The sequence below is a fragment of the Heterodontus francisci genome, chromosome 29 (genome assembly GCF_036365525.1).
Source record: "Heterodontus francisci isolate sHetFra1 chromosome 29, sHetFra1.hap1, whole genome shotgun sequence".
In the NCBI taxonomy this organism is placed as follows: domain Eukaryota; kingdom Metazoa; phylum Chordata; class Chondrichthyes; order Heterodontiformes; family Heterodontidae; genus Heterodontus; species Heterodontus francisci.
Window position 1 is genome coordinate 58234394 of NC_090399.1, and position 23317 is coordinate 58257710.

General features: G+C 41.4%; 1 protein-coding gene and 1 pseudogene across 1 annotated transcript; both read right to left on the minus strand.

Annotated features, from left to right (window-relative positions):
• Nucleotides 1–10281: 10281 nt before the first annotated feature.
• Nucleotides 10282–14649, minus strand: LOC137345867 (probable G-protein coupled receptor 139). Its single transcript, XM_068009115.1, has 3 exons — nt 14578–14649; nt 12551–12554; nt 10282–11195 (listed from the first exon to the last, which is right to left on the minus strand). Exons 1-3 carry the CDS (start codon nt 14647–14649, stop codon nt 10282–10284), a joined length of 990 nt encoding a protein of 329 aa, XP_067865216.1.
• Nucleotides 14650–21019: 6370 nt separating this feature from the next.
• On the minus strand, nt 21020–23094 carry LOC137345868 (probable G-protein coupled receptor 139; annotated as a pseudogene).
• Between the last annotated feature and the right edge of the window lie 223 nt (nt 23095–23317).

The window sequence follows — 23317 nt, forward strand, 5'->3', positions numbered from 1 at the left end:
TTGGTGGCATCTAAACAAATCCCACCAATGTTTGCTGCCCCCAGCTGTTTCTTAGCTCCACCTAAACTGATTCCACATCTTGAACTTCTGATCCAAGATCCTCTCTTACTAATGTACTGATCTCATCCTTTATTAACAACGCTACCCACCTCCTTTCCCTTTTTGCCTATCCTTCCCAAATGTCAAATACCTTTGAATATTCAGTTCCCAGCTTTGGTCATCCTGCAGCCATGTCTCTGTAAAGGTAATTAGATCATTCAATTCTCTTTGTGCCATCAATTCATCTACCTTGTTGTGAATAATATGCACATTCAGATCGAGTGCCTTTTTGACATGTTTCTGTATTTTGGCTCTACATGATGCTGGCCTTTGTTTCTGCTGCCTTCCAATTTCATGCACTACTTTTCTTCCTATCATTAGCAGCTTTGTTTCTCTATCTGAAATTCCTCTCGGGTTCACATCCCCCAGCCAAGCTAGTTTAAACCCTCCCCAACAGCATTAGCAAATCACTCTGCGAGGATATTGGTTCTGGCCCTGCTAATGTGTAACCTGTCCTCCTTGTGCAGGTCCCACCTGCTCCAGAACCGGTCCCAATGCCTCAGAAATCTAAAGTCCTCCCTCCTGCACCATCTCTCCAGCTATGCGATCATTTGCACTATCCTCCGATTTCCGTACTCACTAGTAAAGGCCTGCTCGGGTATGAAATTGAAACCCGACCCGAGCCTGACCCGATCACATCCAACCCGAACCCAACCCGGGCCCGAGTCCTTGGATTGTTTTCTCCGCGCCCGACCCAACCCGACCCGACCCAACTACCGTAATAAACTTAATTATATCAAACATACCTTGTCCAAATGTTGTGATTCTGCAAATTCTGCAGAATCATGCAGAAGTTCCCTCCCTGAGCAAGGTAACACTGTATCTGCGTCCAGCCCGACCCGACCCGAGCCCGAATGCCGGACCCAGAAGAGAGACCTGACCTGATCCCAACACATGTCATCGGGTCTGGTCGGCTTCAGGTCAGGTAGCTATGCTTTAATCACTAGCACATGGCACCAGGAGTAATCTTGAAACTACTACCTTTTAAGTCCTAGTTTTTGATCTCTTTCCTAGCTCTCTGATATCTGCTTTCAGGACCTCATCCCTCTTTCTACCTATGTTTAGAGATACAGCACTGAAACAGGCCCTTCGGCCCACCGAGTCTGTGCCGACGATCAACCACCCATTTATATTAATCCTACACTAATCCCATATTCCTACCACATCCCCACCTGTTCCTATATTTCCCTACCACCTACCTCTACTAGGGGCAATTTATAATGGCCAATTCACCTATCAACCTGCAAGTCTTTTGGCTGTGGGAGGAAACCGGAGCACCCGGAGGAAACCCACGCAGACACAGGGAGAACTTGCAAACTCCACACAGGCAGTACCCAGAATTGAACCCGGGTCGCTGGAGCTGTGAGGCTGCGGTGCTAACCACTGCGCCACTGTGTATTGGTACTGATGTGGACCATGACATCGGGCTGTTCACCCTCCCCCATTGGAATGTCCTGCAGCCGCACAGTGACCTCTTTGACCCTGACACCAGGGAGGAAACATACCATTCTGGATTCACATCTATGGCCACAGAAACGCCAGTCCGTTCCCTTAACTATTGAATTTCCTAGCACCATTGCTCTTTCACTCTTCTTCCTCCCCTCCTGTGCAGCTGAGCTACTTGTGGTGCCACGGATTTGGCTCTGGCTGCACTTTTCTGAAGAAATATCGCCCTCATCAGCATCCAAAATGGAAAACCGGTTAGTGAGCAAGATGGACCCAGGGAACTCCTGCATTACCTGCCTGGTCCTCCGAGACTGTCTGGTGGTCACCCAATCCCTCTCTGCCTGCACTGTCTTAACCTGTAGTGTGACCACCTCTCTAAACATGTTTTCCACATAGTTCTCAGCCTCATAAACATGCCACAGTGACGCCAACCGTCGCTCAAGTTCTGAAACCCGGAGCTCAAGTTTCTTCAGCTGGTGATACATTCTGCACACATGGTCATCTTCCATGGGAAGCATCCGTGACTCACAATTTCCCACATGTCACAGATTGTACATTCCACATGGCTGAGCTGCCTTTCATTCTTCTAAACTCCAGAGAATATAGGCTCAATTTACTCAGCCTCTCATCAATGGACAACCCCCTCATCCCAGGGACCAATCCAGTAAATCTTCGCTGGACTGCCTTCAGTGCAAGTATATCCTTCCTTAAATGTGGAGCCCAAAACTGCACACAGTATTCCAGGTGCGGTCTCACCAAAGCCCTGTAAAATTTTAATAAGGCTTCTTTATTCCTGTACTCCAAACCCCTTGCAATTAAGGCCAATATGCCATTTGCCTTCCTAATAGTCTGCTGCACCTGCATGTCAACTTTGTGTGTTCCTTGTACGAGTACCCACAAGTCTCTCTGAACAGTAACACTTATTAGTTTTACGCCTTTTAAAAAATATTCTGCTTTTCTATTTTTACGACCAAAGTGAAGAACTTCAGACTTCCCTACATTATACTCCATTTGCTATCTTGTTGCCCACTCACTTAATCTTTCTATATCTCTCTTCTGCCTCTCTAAATCCTCCTTGTAGCTTACCTTTCCACCGAGCTTTGTATCATCAGCAAACTTAGATGCATTCCAAGAGTGTAAACAGCAGAGGCCTTCCAGCACTGATCCTTCCAGCACTCCACTATTAACTGGCTGTCAACTTGAAAATGCCCCATTTATGCCCATTCTCTGCTTCCTGTCTGTTAATCGACCCTCTATCCACTCTGATATATTATCCCCAACTCCATGAGCCATTCTCTTGCCTATTAATCTTCTTTGTGGCACCTTATCAAATGCCTTTGGAAAATCTAGGTATACTACATTTACTGGTTCCCCTTTATCTATCCTACTAGTTCCATTCTCAAAAAACTTGAATAAATTTGTCAAACAGGAACTCCCTTTAGTAATAGTGATAGTGATCACAATTCGGTTAGGTTTACCTTAGCGATGGGCAGGGACAGGTATATACCGCAGGGCAAGAATTATAGCTGGGGGAAAGGAAATTATGATGCGATTAGGCAAGATTTAGGATGCATAGGATGGGGAAGGAAACTGCAGGGGATGGGAACAATCGAAATGTGGAGCTTATTCAAGGAGCAGCTACTGCGTGTCCTTGATAAGTATGTACCTGTCAGGCAGGGAGGAATTTGTCGAGCGAGGGAGCCGTGGTTTACTAAAGAAGTTGAAGCGCTTGTCAAGAGGAAGAAGAAGGCTTATGTTAAGATGAGACGTGAAGGCTCAGTTAGGGCACTTGAGAGTTACAAGCTAGCCAGGAAGGATCTAAAGGGAGAGCTAAGAAGAGCAAGGAGAGGACACGAGAAGTCATTGGCGGATAGGATCAAGGAAAACCCTAAGGCTTTCTATAGGTATATCAGGAATAAAAGAATGACTAGAGTTAGATTAGGGCCAATCAAGGATAGTAGTGGGAAGTTGTGTGTGGAATCAGAGCAGATAGGGGAAGCGTTAAATGAATATTTTTCGTCAGTATTTACAGTAGAGAAAGAAAATGTTGTCGAGGAGAATACTGAGATTCAGACTACTAGGCTAGATGGGATTGAGGTTCACAAGGAGGAGGTGTTAGCAATTTTGGAAAGTGTGAAAATAGATAAGTCCCCCGGGCTGGATGGGATTTATCCTAGGATTCTCTGGGAAGCCAGGGAGGAGATTGCAGAGCCTTTGTCCTTGATCTTTATGTCGTCATTGTCGACAGGAATAGTGCCGGAAGACTGGAGGATAGCAAATGTTGTCCCCTTGTTCAAGAAGGGGAGTAGAGACAGCCCTGGTAATTATAGACCTGTGGGCCTTACTTCGGTTGTGGGTAAAATGTTGGAAAAGGTTATAAGAGACAGGATTTATAATCATCTTGAAAAGAACAAGTTCATTAGCGATAGTCAGCACGGTTTTGTGAAGGGTAGGTCGTGCCTCACAAACCTTATTGAGTTTTTCGAGAAGGTGACCAAACAGGTGGATGAGGGTAAAGCAGTGGATGTGGTGTATATGGATTTCAGTAAGGCGTTTGATAAGGTTCCCCACGGTAGGCTATTGCAGAAAATATGGAAGTATGGGGCTGAAGGTGATTTAGAGCTTTGGATCAGAAATTGGCTCGCTGAAAGAAGACAGAGGGTGGTGGTTGATGGCAAATGTTCATCCTGGAGTTTAGTTACTAGTGGTGTACCGCAAGGATCTGTTTTGGGGCCACTGCTGTTTGTCATTTTTATAAATGACCTGGAAGAGGGTGCAGAAGGGTGGGTTAGTAAATTTGCGGATGACACGAAGGTCGGTGGAGTTGTGGATAGTGCCGAAGGATGTTGTAGGGTACAGAGGGACATAGATAGGCTGCAGAGCTGGGCTGAGAGATGGCAAATGGAGTTTAATGCGGAAAAGTGTGAGGTGATTCACTTTGGAAGGAGTAACAGGAATGCAGAGTACTGGGCTAATGGGAAGATTCTTGGTAGTGTAGATGAATAGAGAGATCTTGGTGCCCAGGTACATAAATCCCTGAAAGTTGCTACCCAGGTTAATAGGGCTGTTAAGAAGGCATATGGTGTGTTAGCTTTTATTAGTAGGGGGATCGAGTTTCGGAGCCACGAGGTCATGCTGCAGCTGTACAAAACTCAGGTGAGACCGCACCTGGAGTATTACGTGCAGTTCTGGTCACCGCATTATAGGAAGGATGTGGAAGCTTTGGAAAGGGTGCAGAGGAGATTTACTAGGATGTTGCCTGGTATGGAGGGAAGGTCTTACGAGGAAAGGCTGAGAGACTTGAGGTTGTTTTCGTTGGAGAGAAGGAGGAGGAGAGGTGACTTAATAGAGACATATAAGATAATCAGAGGGTTAGATAGGGTGGATAGTGAGAGTCTTTTTCCTTGGATGGTGATGGCAAACACGAGGGGACATAGCTTTAAGTTGAGGGGTGATAGATATAGGACAGATGTTCGAGGTAGTTTCTTTACTCAGAGAGTAGTAAGGGCGTGGAACGCCCTGCCTGCAACAGTAGTAGACTCTCCAACTTTAAGGGCATTTAAGTGGTCATTGGATAGACATATGGATGAAAATGGAATAGTGTAGGTCAGATGGTTTCACAGGTCGGTGCAACATCGAGGGCCGAAGGGCCTGTACTGCGCTGTAATGTTCTCAAAAAAAAACCATGCTGACGTGTTCAAATTATACTCTGCTTTTCTAAGTGTAATGTTAAGACTTCTTTAATAATAGTTTCCAGCATCTTCCCAATGACTGATGTTAGGTTAGCCCGTTTTCTCTCTACCTCCTTTCTTGAAAAGCAGCATAACATTTTCCAACTTCCAATCTGATGGGACCATTCCTGAATCTAAGGAATTCTGGAAAATCATTGCCATTGCATCTACTATCTCTGCAGCTATTTCTTTTCGAACCCGAGATGTAGGCCATCTGGCCCCAGTGACTTGTCAGATTTTCATCCTTCAAGTTTCTCCAATACTTTTTCTCGGCTGTATTTAATATCCTTAATTTCCTCACTCTATTTAGCCCCTAGGTTACTGCCTAGTTCTGATATGGAACTTGTGACTTCCGCTGTGAAGACAGACACAAAATATTTGTTCGATGTCTCTGCCATTTCTTCATTCTCCATGATGATTTCTCCTACCACTGCCTCTAAGGGACCAATGTCTACTTTAGCTACTCTCTTCCTTTTTATTTACTTATAAACGCTATTACAATCTGTTTTTATATTGCTGGTTAGTTTACTCTCATTCTATTTTTTCCCTTTTTATCAACTTTTTGATGGCTGTTTGCTGGTTTCTAAAACATTCCCGATCCTCAGACTTGCTACAATTTTTTTGCAACATTGTAAGCCTTTTCTTTCAGTCTAATACTCTCCTTAGTGAGCCACAGATGGGTCTCTCTGGGCAAGTTTTTGTTTTTGAATAGAATGTACTTTTGTTGAACCCTTTTGTAATGTTTCTTTTAATGTTTCTTACTGTTCGTTTACCACCATATCTTGCAGTCTATTTACCCAATTAACCATAGCCAATTCTCCCCTCATACCTTCGTAATTGGCTTTGTTTAAGTTTAAGATTCTTGTTTGTGATTGAAATGTGTCACTTTCAAACTTAACATGAAATTCAATGGTATTATGATCATTATTTCACAGTGGATCTTTTACTATGACATTGCGTATTAACCCTGCTTCATTTCACAATATGAGATTTAAGATAGTTTTATCCCGAGTCGGTTCTGCAATGTATTGCTCCAAGAAACTGTCACAAAAGCATTCTACAAATTCATCTTCTAGACCACTGTTGCCAGTTTGATTGTCCCAGTCTATATGCAGATTAAAGTCCCCCACAATTAATATATTACCGTTTTTATATGCTCCAATAATTTCCCGTAGAAGGGAGAATTACTCTCAGAATTAATTATAAGGTAGCTACTTAATTTGTTTAATGTTTTCCTAATTTCCAGCTATTAACACATGCACACTAACAGTAGTGTAGTAACCCAGCTAATTACAGATGCTCTGTAACAGCAGTTACTCGCTAACCAATCACCTTACAGCTTTCCTGTCATGCCACTGTTTGATTCCTTTTTCAAACTCAGTCAGCGACACGCCAACTCTGAAGCTCCTGTCCCAATGTCAAGTGTTCCTCGCAGGTTCAGTTCCTCTCCGCTCCCTGAACATACCCTCTCTCTAATGCTCACTGCTTCTCCAATTACAGATTCACTCTCTCAAGTGCTCACAACTCCTCTAATCACAGATTTCCTCTCTCCCTCGCTACTCATCCAATAACAGATTCCCTCCCACCCACACTTGCTGCTCCTCCAATCACAGATTCCCTCTCCCCATGCTCGCTGATCCTCCAATCACAGATTCCCTTGCGTCTGCGCTCGCTGCACTTCGAATCACAGATGCCCTCTCTTCTGTGTTCACTGCTCTTCCAATCATAGATTCCATCTCGCCTGTGCTGGTTGCTCTTCCAATCATAGATTCCATCTCTCCTGTGCTAGTTGCTCTTTCAATCACAGATTCCATCTCTCCTGTGCTCGATTCTCCTCCAATCACAGATTCCATCTCTCCTGTGCTGGTTGTTCTTTAAATCACATATTCCATCTCTCCTGTGCTCTATTCTCCTCCAATCACAGATTCCATCTCTCCTGTGCTCGATTCTCCTCCAATCACAGATTCCATCTCTCCTGTGCTCGATTCTCCTCCAATCACAGATTCCATCTCTCCTGTGCTCGATTCTCCTCCAATCACAGATTCCATCTCTCCTCTGCTCGATTCTCCTCCAATCACAGATTCCATCTCTCCTGTGCTAGTTGCTCTTTCAATCACAGATTCCATCTCTCCTGTGCTGGTTGCTCTTTCAATCACAGATTCCCTCTCGCCTGTGCTCGATTCTCCTCAAATTACAGATTCCATCTCTGCAACAATCACTGCTCCTCCAATCACAGATTCCCTCTCTCTTGCAAGCATCCTTAAAGCGGACTTTGGACACCCCACTGGTCGTTTGGTCCTGGCTGCCTCACCGTACGGAAGGTCCTTGGGTATGTGCCCATCTTCGATTTTGCAGACATGTCCGATGCACTGGAGCTGCCTCTGTTTGGTTAGTGACAACATACTTGGGAGCTCTGCCTTTCAGAGGACCGTCACATTTGTGATTTTATCCTTCCAAGATACTCCCATAAAGTGCTGCAGACAGTGAAGATGGAAATGATTGAGTTTCCTTTCCTGGTAGCTGTAAGTCACCTATGTTCCACAGCCGTACAGCAAGGTGATGAGAATACAGACCTTAAAAAACATCAGTTTGGTCCTAAGAGTCAGTTTGGAGTTATCCCATGTGCCTTTCACAAGTTGGCAAAAGGTGGTATCTGCTTTCCCAACACATTTATCGAGCTCTGCATCAAGGGACAGATTGTCCCTCACCGTAGACCCAAGGGAGCAGAATACGCCAACCACTTCCAGTGGGGTGTTATTTCGTGTGACCAAAACATGGAAGGAGACACACGAAAAAGGAATATGAAAAGAAACTTGCAGGAATCTCAAAATCAACACAACATCTAAAAATTGAATTAGGAAAAAGAGGATGGTCAACTGCAATGTGGGTCCCTTGGAAACGGTGATGTTGTCAATCAAAATAAGGAAATAACAGACCTGCTGAACAATTACTTTGCCTCAGTATTTACAGTAGAGGAAGAATTCAGCATTCCAGCCATCTCAAGGAAACTATTATTGAATCAGGGACAGACACTTAACAAAATTACGTGAGTAATGATGGAGAAATACATGGCACGAAAGAGGGATAAATCCCAGGACTAAATGGTTTCCATTCCATGCCTTTAAAATAAATAGGTCAAGACATTGCAGATGCCTGAAGTCTCATTTTCCATAGATCTCGTGATTTGGAATGATCCTTTAGAATTCAAAATTGCCCATGTCACTCCACTATTTAAACAATGTGACAGAGAAAAAAAAAGGGTTATAGACCAGTTAGTCTATCATTTGTTATCCAAAAATACTGGAGTCCATAACTAAGGATAGGGGCGAATGAACACCTTGAAAATTTTTAGCTGATCAGAAAGGGCCTGCAGGGATTTGTGAAGAACAGATTATGCCTAAGGAATCTGATGGAATGTTTTGAAGATATGACAAAAGTAGTTGACAGGGGAATGTCTATGGGTGTTATTATTCTGGACTTCCAGAAGGCATTTAATGAAGTCGCTCATAAGAGACTATTAGCTAAAGTTGAAGTCATGGGATTGAAGACAAAGCATTGATGTCATTAGGAAATTGGCTGAATGGAAGGAGCCAGAGAGTAGGTATAACGGGCATGCACTCTAATTGGCAGGATTTGACCAGTGGGGTCCGGTAAGGATCTGTGTTGGGGCCTCACTATTTTAATTCATGACTTAGAAATTGGGATAGAAGACAACCTATCCAATTTTGAAAATGACATACAGATAGGCAGCATTGTAAGCAGTATAGCTGGAAGCTGAAAATTTCAAAGAGATATTCATTGATTAGTTGAATGAACAAAAGTGTGAAAAATGGATTCCAATATAGGCAAATGTGAGATTATCCCACTTGGACCTAACAAAAGGATGAAAAAAGATAAACAGTGCATGTCCAGAGACACTTGGTGTCCAGGGACATATAGTGTTAGGACCAGGTCCAGAAAATAGTCAAAAGGTCTACCAGAATGCTAACTTTTATATTAAGAGGAATACAGTATGAGGAGGTAGATGTCATGCTTCAGTTATACAAAGCATTGTTCAGACTGCATCTGGACTACTGTGACCAGTTCTGGGCAGCATACCTTGAGAAGGATATAGGAGGGAGTACAGTGTAGGTTTACCAGAATGATACCTGTATGTTAAATGGCTAAATTACAAGGAGAGATTACAAAATCTAGGGTTGTATTCTTTGGAGTTTGGAAGAGTGAGCGGTGGTTAGATCACAGTTTCCAAGGCATTAACGCAACAGATAAGGGAGATTGGTTATAGTTGATGAGTCTAAGACTTGGCGTTATCATCAAAAATTAGAGCCAAATCTTTCAGGAATGAAATTAAGAAATAATTGTTCACACAAAGAGTGGTAGAAGTATGGAGCTCCCTTTCATAAACAGCAATTGATGTTGGATCAATTGTTAAACTGAAAACTGAGATTGATAGATTTTAGTTAGTCTAAGATATTAAAGGATATGAGGCAAAGACAGGTATGCAGAGTTAGATTGCAGATCAGCCATGATCTCATTGAACAAGCTCGAGGGAGTGAATGGCCTACTTCTGTTCCTTGGAGACGGGTGATTTCGGATTAGCCACCATTAGGCACCTCTCCCGATTGTCCCTCGCTTTGAAAAGGAACATTAGGAGAGGAATATAACAGCTCACCTGCTCTGCCATATCACCAGTATGACACAATCACCAAATGTAAATATTACAATCATTGAATGCAATGGGAAGTAAAATAAGACAGATATTGAAACAACTCATCGATCTGCAATCACTCATACTGCCATTCTGCCCCAAACATATTTTATCCCCATTGGAATCTGCCTGGTTTCAGTCAAGTGACACATTCCATCACTAAATTGGTTTTCTTACGCATTAATATGTAGAGAGAGACTGCCAGGAAGAGGGAGAACTACAGCGATAAAGTGCTATATAATTATCTATGGATTTAGAGAATATATTGTGATCTATGTTGGCTGAGATTAGATGACATTAAGTTTCAATTTTTTGAAGCCACGAACTTAGAGTCAATGGATATTTAATAATATGCTTCAATTCCTCTCTAAATTTAGCCTGAGCTACTGCATAGATAAATGTGTTTGTGCATGAACTCAAACACTGAAGCATATATCCAGTGTGCTCCATAATGGCAAATGGATCATTATAATCTGTGAGCATAAACTGAATGCCTGCAAATTGTGTACATACAGAATGTACAAAAGTTACCATCCATAACAGTATAAAACAGCTAGAAATGGCCAGCAGTAATATGATCGATTTCCTTCGGTTCTCCATCTCTGGATCACTGTGATTCTCATTATTGTTATTTCTCCGGAATCCTCTTCTCAATCTATTGGCCCGCATAATGTACCTGATGGTTACAGCATTGAGTAACACAATCAGCACAAATGGTGCAAAGGGTGTTAATGTAATGTCAAAGAAGAAGTATGCTACCCATATAGGCAAATTAGACAGGCTTGATTTTACATTGCAGAACCACGCAATGTTGTCAATAATTTCCAAGTGTTCGTTTTCAAAGTAAATTGGAATATTTTCTACAAAACTCAGTCCAAACACAGCCACTGTAACTATGGCTGCGGTTCTTTCAGTGCAATATCTTTCTCTCAATCTCTGGCAACAAATGGCAATGAATCGATCAAAAGTGAAAGCAACAGTTAACCAGACAGAGCAATCAATGGCTGCAAAAACCAAGGCGATATTGAGACTGCAAACGGGAGTGTAATCCAAGAACGAATATGAGAAATACATGTCATTAATCTCAGAAAATATTACATCGAATATTATCACGAATAGATCTGCCGCTGCCATGGCCACCAGGTAATGAGTGATACATTTAGAAAGTCCGCATCTCCCACGGGACAGAATCACAATCGCCACTAGATTACCTACAAGAAAAAGAGAATACAAGGGAAACTATTAATTGCATTCAATTCACAGGGGCAGTCAGTTTAAGAATATGTTATACGGAAATTAACTAAATCTTTTGTGCATTTACTCAACTCAGTTTCCTTTTGCTTTGGGTGAAATTTGTCCCAGGCGGTGGCGCCAAACTGACTCTGGAACCGGTTTCATAACGCGACCAGTTTATGTGGACCTTAAAAATAATTAACTGCAACAGAATGGAGAGACATTTCTCAGGTAACCCGGTGCACACATACAATGCGGTGATCATTCTCACTAGTGCACCTTCCATACAATTAATGAGAACACACAAGTAAAGTGAGATGACCAAGGGGCAGTTCTTGACTTTGTGCAATAGTCTAAACGGATGATAGCGTGTCGGCAATCTATTGTACAGTTCTCCCCATTTTCATTTCCATTGACTTCATTGGAAATAAAATTCGAGAGAGATGTAAAACTGGGAAATAGTGTAAAATGGACGGTATTGGATCAGCTCCCCATTATCATTCTCTAACCGGTTTTTTATTTCCATTGAACGGAGCAGAAATAAACATCAGGCGTCCCATCAGCCAAAGTGAAAATTGCCCCAAATGAATCAGTAAATCCACCAATCACATAATTAACAGACCAGTCAATCACTGAATCATCCAAACAATATTCATAACCTTGTCAAATACTAATACAGATGCTTGGGTATGTCTTGCATGTGTTTTAAACGGCTATCTGAATATCCCACAGTTAGGCAGAATTTTATAAACTCGGTAAAATCTTGGCCATTAAGTCTTTTGGACTAAACACTTGACTCGCGCCTAGAGATGGACTGCATCCAATTTATACCAGGGACGATTCATTTTATTCACTGCCCAATTTATCTCGATGCTGAACCATCTTAAATGCTCAGTCCACAGTTTGTTAACATTCGCTCTTTTCCTGTAATGTCTTGTACTGGGGCTGATCCGCCACTCATTCCGGTGCTCAATGTGGGACGATGATTTTTTTTTAAATTGTACAGCTCCGGCCGGCCGGCCGACCTTTTCGGTTGCCTTTATTTATAAGGTGCATATTTGTACAGAAACAATAAAGAATATCCGAGAACAGCAATACAAATAGTCAACCTGCACATTATATTAGACTATTGCAAACAGCAAGACTTGACCCAGGTTTTAGAGTTTTCCTGGATAATTGAATTAGCTATTTGAGAAATGTAACAGGAGCGTATCTCCCCTTAAGGAATCCCATTTCATTTCCCTGTTTTGTTAGATAAACCAACTTGAAGTGCAACCTGATCAAAGACAGAAACCATCCTGATATATCAGGCTTCCCACCAGGCAGTCTTCACCTTGCTGGGACACAAGGATGAAAGACAATTTGTTAAGTTATTATTGAGTGCGCTTTCCTGCCAGTCTGATTCCTTGAGTTGGACCAGCTGTTGCAGAATGAGGGTTTTCCCACAAGTGTGGTTTGAGAGCACACTTTCCTATCCCAACTCATTGGATGAAAGAACCATCTCCAACAACATTCCTAAATGCTAAAATTGCACGAAAAATATATTATTTTACAAAAGCTACAATTACAAACAAACTCGAAAATTTACATTGAAGGGAAATGTGGCAACGGAAAATCATTCTGTTCACGACTTTGGAAAATAAATCCCGAAAATGTACTAGATGTGTAATGTATTAGATAGTATATCAAAGTCTGTATTGGGAACAGAGATATTGTAAGAATCTTGGGCATTTTATTCGGCATGAACGACATTATATAAATGTAAACTATTTTCATTGTTATAACATAATTGAACACAGAATAATTAAATTATAATACCCAATAACGATTCGAACAACCAAATTGCAGGACGACCATTGACTCCTATGTAACAGAGGTTTATTCAATGCAGCATATTCATGAAAACTGAATGGCACCAGTTTAATATTCTGTAAACTGTTGTTTACATATAAATCAGGCCCACTGAGCTAACTGTATTAAAGCCATTTTTTTCCTAATCCACTGACAATAGTTAAAACTGTACATCTGGACAGATGACAATACTAGACTGACAGCAAGCACACTCTCATTCTGTAAAACAAGGAATAACTGATTATGGTAACTTACAAGGAACACCAACCAGGGCAAGAAGCGGATAGTAAATTTCTTCTATCTGTGGAATTATAAATAGTCCCATTTTCTTAAAAACGAAGCAACCTCTTGGTGTGATTGACACACTAATGAGATGTATTGAACTGAGCCCGATTTATACTTTTGAGAAATGTCAAGTGAGGCAATTAGGTCAGGCAATAACTGACATTAGTTACAGCCACTTGAACAAATAGGTTAAGCAGCAGTTTGTACTCCAATGCTCAGCGGGAATAGAAAATTGTTATTTACATTTCGCAGTGGTAATGAGGAACACCAAGGAGAGAATATTAATTTAATTAGTTTTGAAATTTTCAACCTTTTTAAAGTTGTAGTTACTGAATCATTGATCATGCCAATTCAAACAAATATATTCATTAATATGCTTTCAGACTGGAAAATACACATATGTTGTATTTGACATTATAAATGTTTGTTTGTGAAGAAGATTAGCACTGTCAATTTTTGCAGATGTATAGGAACTGAATATTCACTGAGCAAGTGGTACACACTTGGCTTATGTCATCCCAGATGACAGAATTGGGCTGCAAATTTATGATTGTGCCCAATTGGAGCAGGACCTCCATCTGTCTTAAATAGCTTGCGGGAAGCTCAAGGAGATACGAGGGAGGGAGGCAGTTCTCACGATGGCAATCACATTTTGCACCAGAGCCCCCTATCACTCAGGCACCTGAACACTGAGTGAGCCTGGTAAACAGATCTGCTCAGCAGTGCAATTTAGATCCAGTTGGAGAAACAAACCTGTGTGCTGGACCTCCAGTGGGACTATTAACACCAACGCTATTACTATCGACTTATTAAAACTCCTTAAATAAACAGGTCCAGCATTCAAGATGCGACTATTGTGAGGATGGCTACAATTGGTGGTATTCAAAAGAGATAGCAGCAACATCCATTAGATACTAAATAAAATGACCTGAGAGACAATTTCCTCAAATTCAATCAAGGGGATTTGCCAATAAAATCAGGATATACTTTTTCACACAAAAGATAGCGGAACTCTCAGTCAAAAGGCTGTGGATGCTGGGCCTCAACTGACATTTTTAAAGACTAAGACCAATGGATTCTTGCTTAATATGGGTATCAAGAGAAATGGAGTAAAGTTCGTGAATGATATTATAATATAGTAGAGGTGATGTACTGATCAACCATTATCCAACTGAATGGCAGAACAGAGTAAAGGAGATGAATGACCGACTTTTGTCCCAATACCTTAATCCAATATAGATTCTGAATTATCCTTTTCTCATTTCTGTTGATTTCTAGTTTGTTTAAGCACTCCATTATTTTCTGACGGTAGATGCTATCAAATGCCTCTCATTGATTATAAAGCATACATTCACAGTTTGTTTTTGCACTTCCAGGTGTCTTCCAATAACTACTTTCAAGTTAAAGATGTTCCTTTCTTTGATTTGAATCCTGACTGATTATCATCTATCTCTGCTTCTATAGACTGATCATTTCTTCCCAAAATGATTATTGGTATCATTTTCATCACAGGGCTCAAGAAGCTTATTGTCCTGCTCTCTGAACGCTCTCGGGCTTTTGGTTTCTTTGGCAGCTTAATGAACACCGGCTGCATCAGATCTTCATGTAAGAATCCTGTTCTGTAAATGTTGTTGCAGTCTCAATCAGTATCTCAATGTGAACATCATTCGGGGCTTTCAGGCATTCTGTTGGTATCTCACCGATTCCAGGTTCTTTCTTTGTTCTCAGCTTGTTGATTGCTGGACTGACTTCTGCTTCTATTATCTCCAGTAATTCTCTTCCTTCTGATCATTCCAATTCACATCTGTCTTCATCATCATACAGCTCTCTGAAGTACTTCACCCATCGTTCCTCTGCACTTTCTTTTTCGAAGAGAAGTTCACCTTCCTTGCTCCTCATACAGCCATTATTTGTAGTTATTCTTTACTTCTTATCTGTCCCCGCTTTAACTTTCTCATGCAATGCCCTCATGTTATGCCTTTTCTCCAGTTCTTCTATTTCCACGCAGTAGTCTTCATACCACCTTTCCTTGGCTGCTCTACAATCTTTCCTGATCTGCTTTTTAATTTCACCATATTCATAATTATTCTTCTTATTCTGTCTCTATTTCTCAATCATATCTAGTATTTCATTAAGCATACACTCCTGGTTTCCTCCTCTCTTTTTTTTCGGCACCATCTCAGTTTTTGTATGTTTTATGCTCTGTTTCAGCCTTTCCCAATGCCTTTCTGTTGTTTTCTCCTCACTGAGATATTGATCTGTCACTTCCTGAAGTATAGCTTCATACCTGTTAGTAACCTCCACTGTGTACTTCTTCACCAGATCTTCTACTCAGTCTGTCCAGGTTAACTTGGTCTTTCATGGGATTTCTTTTCACGAGTTTCAGCTTGAACTTCACCTTCACGATAAGCAGGCAGTGATCTGAATTGTTGTCTGCTGCTGTGTAAGTGAACGCATTTTTGATGCTGTTCTTGTACCTTTCATTGATCATCAGAAAATCTATTAGATTTTTGTGAACATCTCCTGGAATCTTCCAAGTGTACAGCCTTCTTGGATGTTGTTTGAACAATGCACTCAAGATGAACACGTTGTTTTCCTCAGGGACTGTATCAGGGTATCAGGTGTTCAGCTTCGCTGTTCTTCGTTCCTAGTCAAAACGCTCCTATCACTTTTCCATGCCTCTCTCCGCCAACTTATGTGTTCAAATCACCAGTGACTAGCAAGATGTCTCGACTCTTCACATGCTTCAATAAGTTTTGCAACTCCTCATAGAATACTTCCACTTCTTCATCACTGTGATCCTGGTGGGTCCATACAGTTGTAAACATGCAATATTCATTGCTTTCCCTTTAAATTCTGCCATAATCACTGTCTCTGATATTGACCAATATCCCGGCATAGTTCTTGCTACCTTCTTTGTCATCATTATTCTGATTCTATTCCATGTTCACTGCCACCTGAGAAGATCATAACCTGATTTGCTTTGCCAATCCTACAATGTTGATGTTGAGTCTTAACATCTTTCAGCCAGTTGTCTATTTTACCACTCTGATAAAGTGTCTTCCCATTCCAAGTTCCAATTTTCAAGAGTTCTTGTCTGGGTTTGTGAGTAGAATCATTAGATGGTAGTCTTTCTTCCGGGTTTGGGTTGCCTTCATCATTCACCCAGCTATTCCTAGTTCCTAGCAAATCCTCTTCTTCCCCACTCCTATTTACAGTAGACATCTCCTCAGGGGCCCCAGATCTGCTTACATCACTACTGCAATAGTAGATTCTATGACTAACTAAGGGGTAATAGTTTTTGAGTATTTGACTTTTGCAAGGCGACTGGCCATTTGTCCTCAAGTGTCATGACTCTGCCCTAGATATGTCGGACATTATTCATGAGTAACTGCCTCTTGATAACACTGCTGATAACACCTTCCACAACTTGATAATACTTGAGAGTAAACTGATGGTGTGGTAATTAGGCAGTTTGTTTAAAATGGACAGAACACCGCTGGGTAATTTTCTACTTTGTCAGGTAGATGCCAGTGTTGCAGCCATACTGGACTAGCTTGGCTGGGGTGCAGGTAGTTCTGAAGAACAAATCTTCAGTACTACAGCTGGGATATTGTTGGGCCCATAGCCTTTGCTATGTCCAGTGAACTCAGCCATTTCTTGATATCATGTGGAGTGAATCAAATTGGTGGAAGACTGGCATCTGTGATGCTGGGAACCTCAGTAAGAGATCGGTGCAAATACATCAGCCTTGTTTTTTGAACTCACGTGCTGGGCTCCGCCATAATTGAGGATAGGGGTGCTCATGGAGTGTCATCCTCCTGCTGTTAGTTGTTTAATTGTCTACTGCCATTTTTGATTGGATCTGGCAAAACTGCAGAGCTTTGATCTGATACATTGCTGCTCCTTCCGCTGTTTAGTATACATGCATGTAGCTCCTGTGTTGTAGCTTCACCAGGTTGGTACCTCATTTTTAGTTTGCTGTGTGCTGCTCCTACCATTCTCTCCTACACTCATCATTGAACCAGGGTTGGTCCCTTGCCTTGATAGTAATGGTATAATGAGGCAATGCTGGTCCACAAATTTCAAATGGTGGGGAAATCCAATTCTGCTGCTGATGGCCGATGGATGCCCAGTTTTGAGCAGCTAGATCTGTTCTGAGTCCATCACTTTTAGCACAGTGGTAGTGTAACAGAATACAATAGATCTTGTCCTCAATGTGACGATGAAACTTTATTTCCATAAGGACAGTGCGGTGGTCCACTCCAACCAACATTGTCATGGACAGATGAAAATACAACAGTAGGTTGTTGTGGACGAGGTCAGCTAGGTATTTTGCCTGTGCTGATTCTCTCATTACCTGCTGCAGGTCTAGTCTGGCAGCTATGACCTTCAGGACTCGAGGAACTCAGTCACTCGTGGAGCCGTGCCACTTTTGCTGCTGGACATTGAAGTCCCTCACCTAGAGTACATTCTGTGCCCTTGCTACCCTCAGTGCTTCTTCCATGTGGTGTTCAACATGACGGAAAATTGATTCCTCTGCTAAATGAGCATGGTAGTTGGTAATCAGCAGAAGCTTCATTGCCCATGTTTGATCTAATGCCATGGGAATTAGATGCAGAGTCAACATTGAGGACTCGCAGGGCCACGACCTCCCAACTGTATAACTTTGCTGCCAGGTCTGGTTGTTCTGTCCTGCTGGTGAGTCAAGACCAAGCTGGGGATGCTGATGGAGAAGCCTGGGATGTTGTCTGAAAGGTATGATTCTGTGAGTATGACAATGACAGGCCTTTGCTTAACTAGCCTGTGAGACAAGCATTGAACACAAAAGCATATAAGTTATGCTGATCCTTTATAAAACTCTGGTTAGGCCCCTATTGCATCAAGTTCTTGTCACCACACTATAAGAAGGATGTGAGGGACCATGAGAGGGCGCAGAGGAGATTTAACAGAATGGTTCCAGGGATGGAATATTTTAGTTACAAGGTTATGTTGAAAAAGCTAATTTTGGTCTCCTTAGAACAAAGGAAATTGAGTGGAGATTTAATGGAAGTGTACAAGATTATGACAGGTTTAGTTAAGCTGGACGAGGAAAAGCTGTTCCCATTAACAAATGGTACAATGTCTAAGGGACACAGATTGAAGGTTTTGGGCAAGCGATGCAGGAAGAATATGAAGAAGCATTTTTTTTTCCACTGCAGTTGGTAATGACTTGGAACTCGCTGCCCACAAGGGAGGTGGAAGAGGAGATGGTCAATGACTTAAGAGGACGTTGGATGGCCACCTGAGAGAAATAGACTTTCAAGGCTATGGGAATCGGGCCAGGGAGTGAGACTGGCAGCATAGCTCTGTGGAGAGACTGCATGGACCCAATGGGCCAAATGGCCTCCCTCTGTGCCACAAATGACTCTATGAACAGTTATCTCAATTTTCACACAAGTCACCAGATATTACTGAGGAGGACTCTGCAGGGTCCAGTGGGCTGGGTGTGCCTTTGCTGTATCCGGTGCTTCGGTCGATATTCGGTGGTCCATCTGGTTTTATTCTCAGTACACTTCTTCGTTTCAGTTTGCTACAATTGAATGTCTTGCTCAGGCTTTTCAGAGGGGTCAGGTGTCACATGGAGGCCAGAGTGGGAAAGGATGGCCGCTCTCCTTCCCTTCCAGAAATTAATAAAGCAGATGGGTTTTTATGACAATCTGGTAGTTTCATGACCAACGTTACTGATGTTAGCATTGTATCCAGATTTGATTTAATTAATTCAATTTAAATTTGAACAAATGTCTCTGGGTCATTATTCTAAGTCTCTGGATTACTGGACCAGTAACATATCGTTACCCAACTACAAGGATCAGTGCTTAAACCACAACTATTGACAGATTATATCAATGATTTAGATGAGGGGATCGAGTGTAATGCATCCAAGTTTGCTTACGATGCAAAGTTAGGTGGGAATGTAAGCTGTGAGAAGGATGCAAAGAGTTTGCAAAGGCTAAAGACAGGTTTAGGCATGAGCAGGAATGTGGCAGCTGGAACATAATGTGGCGCAATGCAAAATTCCCCAATTTGATAGAAACTTAGAAAAACATAGTATATTTTAAATGGGGAAGGACTGGGGAATATTGTTTTCAGCATAACTTGGTAATACACAAACCCAGAAGTTTAACATGAAGGCACAGCAAACAATTAGGAAAGCAAAGGGTATGTTAGCATTTAATGCAAAGGGATTGGCGCATAATGGTATAAAGTCTATGACATATGTATAGGAATTGGTGAGACCATACCTGGAGTATGGTGCACAGTTTTACTCTCCTTACCTAAGGAAGGACATACTTGATTTAAAGGGAGTGAAACGAATGTTCACTAGACTGATTCCTGTGGGATGGGATTGTCCGATGATGAAAGAATGAATTGAACAGGTGAATAAAGAAAGATCACACATGACTGATTTACAGCCTTCGTCCAGCAAACGAGATTATTCGGGTATCACAATGTTATATTTAGAGAATAGTTGATGCAGGCTGCCTTTTCCTTGGGAAAGAATAGACGTGCAGCAATCTAATTGGATTGTTGAAAATTTTAAACGTGTTGAGCAACTTTATTTGACCAAAATATTCCATGTGCTGTACATTTAAAAATTCACATTACACATTATAAATTTGCAACTTGGGAACAATGTAGACCAGGTATAACATTATCACTAAAACCATCAAACACCACCCCGCCCCCCCTCCAAAAAAAGTCCATGGAAAAGAATAGTCAGTGGTTTCAACAGATAACCGTATGTGTTACTGAAGGGTATATGAGTTGAAGAATATGTTCGGGAACTCCTTGTTGACTTTAGAACAGTTAAACAATGCACATTTGATTGTAGAATTGATTTATTTCTCTTTTGAAAAATAGATATATGTTTGCTCTGATCTGATATCTGTTGCCTCCCAGTTAAACAATATCATGATTTTACAATTTCCATTGTTGATTTCAAATCTCTGCATGGTCTCAACCCTCTGTATGTCTGTAATCTTCTTCAGCTCTGCAGTTATAGAGTTATAGAGACATAATGGCACAGAAGGAGACCATTCGGTCCATCGAGTCCTTTGAGATATCTGTATTCCTCTAATTCTGGCCTCTTGAACATCCCCAATTTTAATGACTGCACCATTGAAGATTGTGCCTTCAGCTGCCAATGCCATGAACTTTGGAGGAATTCTCTCTTTAATTATGTCCTCTTCTCTAGCTCCCTTTCCTCCTTTAAGAATTACTTAAAATCTGCATCTTTGACCAAGCTCTTCATCATCTGCCCTAATATCTCCTTAAAGCTTGGAGCCATTTGCTTTAATAATACTCCTGCGAATTGCATTGTAAAGTTGTAATAAGTTAAAGTGGTTAAATAAATGTAGGCTATTGCTGTGCTGTCTTAGACTATCGGCAAAAATTAATAATACTCCAAACATCTTCGATCTCAATCAGTATGACACCAATGGCTCGAGTGGTGGCACGGGCTGAATGACCTGGCTCTGACTGCTATATTCTATGTGAGACTATGCAATTTTATGTTGTATCCGGACCAGATGGCAGCCTCCATTGGTATGTTTATATCAATTGAACAACTTCAGTTTGCATCGGATGTGTGCATTTGCATTCTAGTTCTATGAAGTTATTAAACTTACTTGATTAGTTTAGTGAAGTAAGCTAGTGGACGCTCCATCAGATTTTTCAATTCCTCTCTGAATTTGCTCTGGGAAACTGCATAAATTAATTTGTTTGCACAAGAACTTAAACACCTAAGCATATACCCGGATTGTTTTGCAATGGTGAACGATTCGTTGTAATTAACTTCTAAAAGTTGAACATCTGTAAACTGAACACATATGAAACATATGAAAAATAGCATCCATGACAATATAAAACTGCCAGATTTTAAGAGCAATAAAATGATGGACTTCCTTCGGTTCTCCATCTCTGGGTCAGTGTGATTCTTAACATTCTTGTTTCCTCTGAGTCTGCTTCTCACTCTGTTGGACACCACAATATACCTGATGGTCAGGGCATTGAACAGCACGACCAACACAAATGGTGCAAACGGAGTTAAAATTGTTTCCAACCAGAAGTATGTGATCCATATGGGTAAGGTGTAGAAGCTTGATTTTACATAGCAGGACCATGGTACATTATTAATTATTTCCCTCGGTTCATATATAAAGTAGACTGGAACATTTTCTAAAATACATAAGAAACACACCACTGCTATAACCGTGGCTGCAGTTTTCTCGGTGCAATATTTTGTTCGCAACGTTTGGTAACAAATAACGACAAATCTATCAAAGGTGAATGCTAAAGTTAGCCAGACAGAGAGCAATCAATCGAAACAAAAAGCAGGGTGAGATTTAGACTCCAAAGAGGAGTATAATTCAGGAATGAATATGGGAAATAAGCATCTTTAATCTCAAGCAAAATTACTTCAAATATCAGGACCATGAGATCAGCCACTACCATCGCCACCAAGTAAAGAGTGATGCATTTAGAGAGACCACAGTTTCCACGAGAGAGAATGACGGTTGTCAGAAAATTAGCTGCAAACAGACAAAATTAAATTACGAACTCTCCTTCCTCTGAAAGATGATCAGTCGCCAGTTCTTGCATAATATTTCATCTTTTTTTTAAACTGTCTCTCTCTCTCTCCCTCTTTCTGTTAGTCTAGCACATAAGTTTAATAATCCTGGAAAGATGCATGTCTTTATGGATAGACTTCGGTAACATATTCTGAGTTACTTCAAAAGAACAACATTTGCTACAGTGAAACACGTGATTGCATTTTTAGATTTCGACCAGACCAAAATTTGTTTTTTTCTGCCTGATAGTTGCAAGGAGAATTTCATTCCCATTCACTTCCCATTTCCCATTTGAGTACAGGAACAGTGAAGTCTTGCTTCAGTTGTATAGACCCTTGGTTAGACTGCACTTGGAGTACTGTGTGCAGTTTTGGTACCCTTACTTAGGAAGGATATTATTGCCCTAGAGGGAGTGGAGTGAATGTTCACCAGACTTGTTCCTGGGATGGCAGGACTGTCCTATGAAGAGAGATTGGGGAAACCGGGACTGTATTCTCCAGAATTTCGAAGAATGAGAGGAGATCTCATTGAAACCTACAAAATACTTAAAGGGACAGACAGGGTAGATGAAGCTAAGATGTTTCCCATGATTGGAGAGTCTACAACCAGGGGAAATAATTTCAAAATAAGGGGGAAGCCACTTAGGACAGAGATGAGGAGAAATTTCTTTACTCAGATGGTTGTAAATCTTTGGAATTCTCTACCCCAGAGGGCTGTGGAAGCTCAGTCATGGAGTATGTTTAAAGCAGACATTGACAGATTTCTAAATACAAATGACATAAGGGGATATGAGGATAGTGTGGGAAAAAGGCATTGAAGTGGATGATCAGCCATGATCATATTGAATGACGGGGCAAGCTCAATGGGCTGAATGGTCGACTCCTGCTCCGATGCTCCTATGTTTCTCTGTTCAACGGGAAGGAATGTCCAGTCAGGTGAAGACGGGCAGCCGATTGGCTTATTCCTGCCCATCCATACCCATCTTGGCATCGATTTTCACTCACCTTTCTAATTTAGATGGCACAAATGCGAGTTCGCCAATCTGTCTTCCAACTCCAGCAGTCATACAGTAAGCCCTGATTTCCAAGTTATTCACTCTCTTTTCCATTTGTAGTTCTTCCTCTGCCATTCTCCAACCATCTAACCAATCTAATATCTCTGGCACGATGAAGATTCAGCTTTCCATGCTGACAAAATGGTTGACTGCCAAATTATGAGTCCAGCTAATCATAGGAACATAGGAACTTAGGAACAGGAGTAGGCAATTCATCCCATGGAGCCTGCTCCGCCATTCAATTAGACCATGACTAGTCATCTACCTCAACGTCACTTTCCCGTACTGTCTCCATATG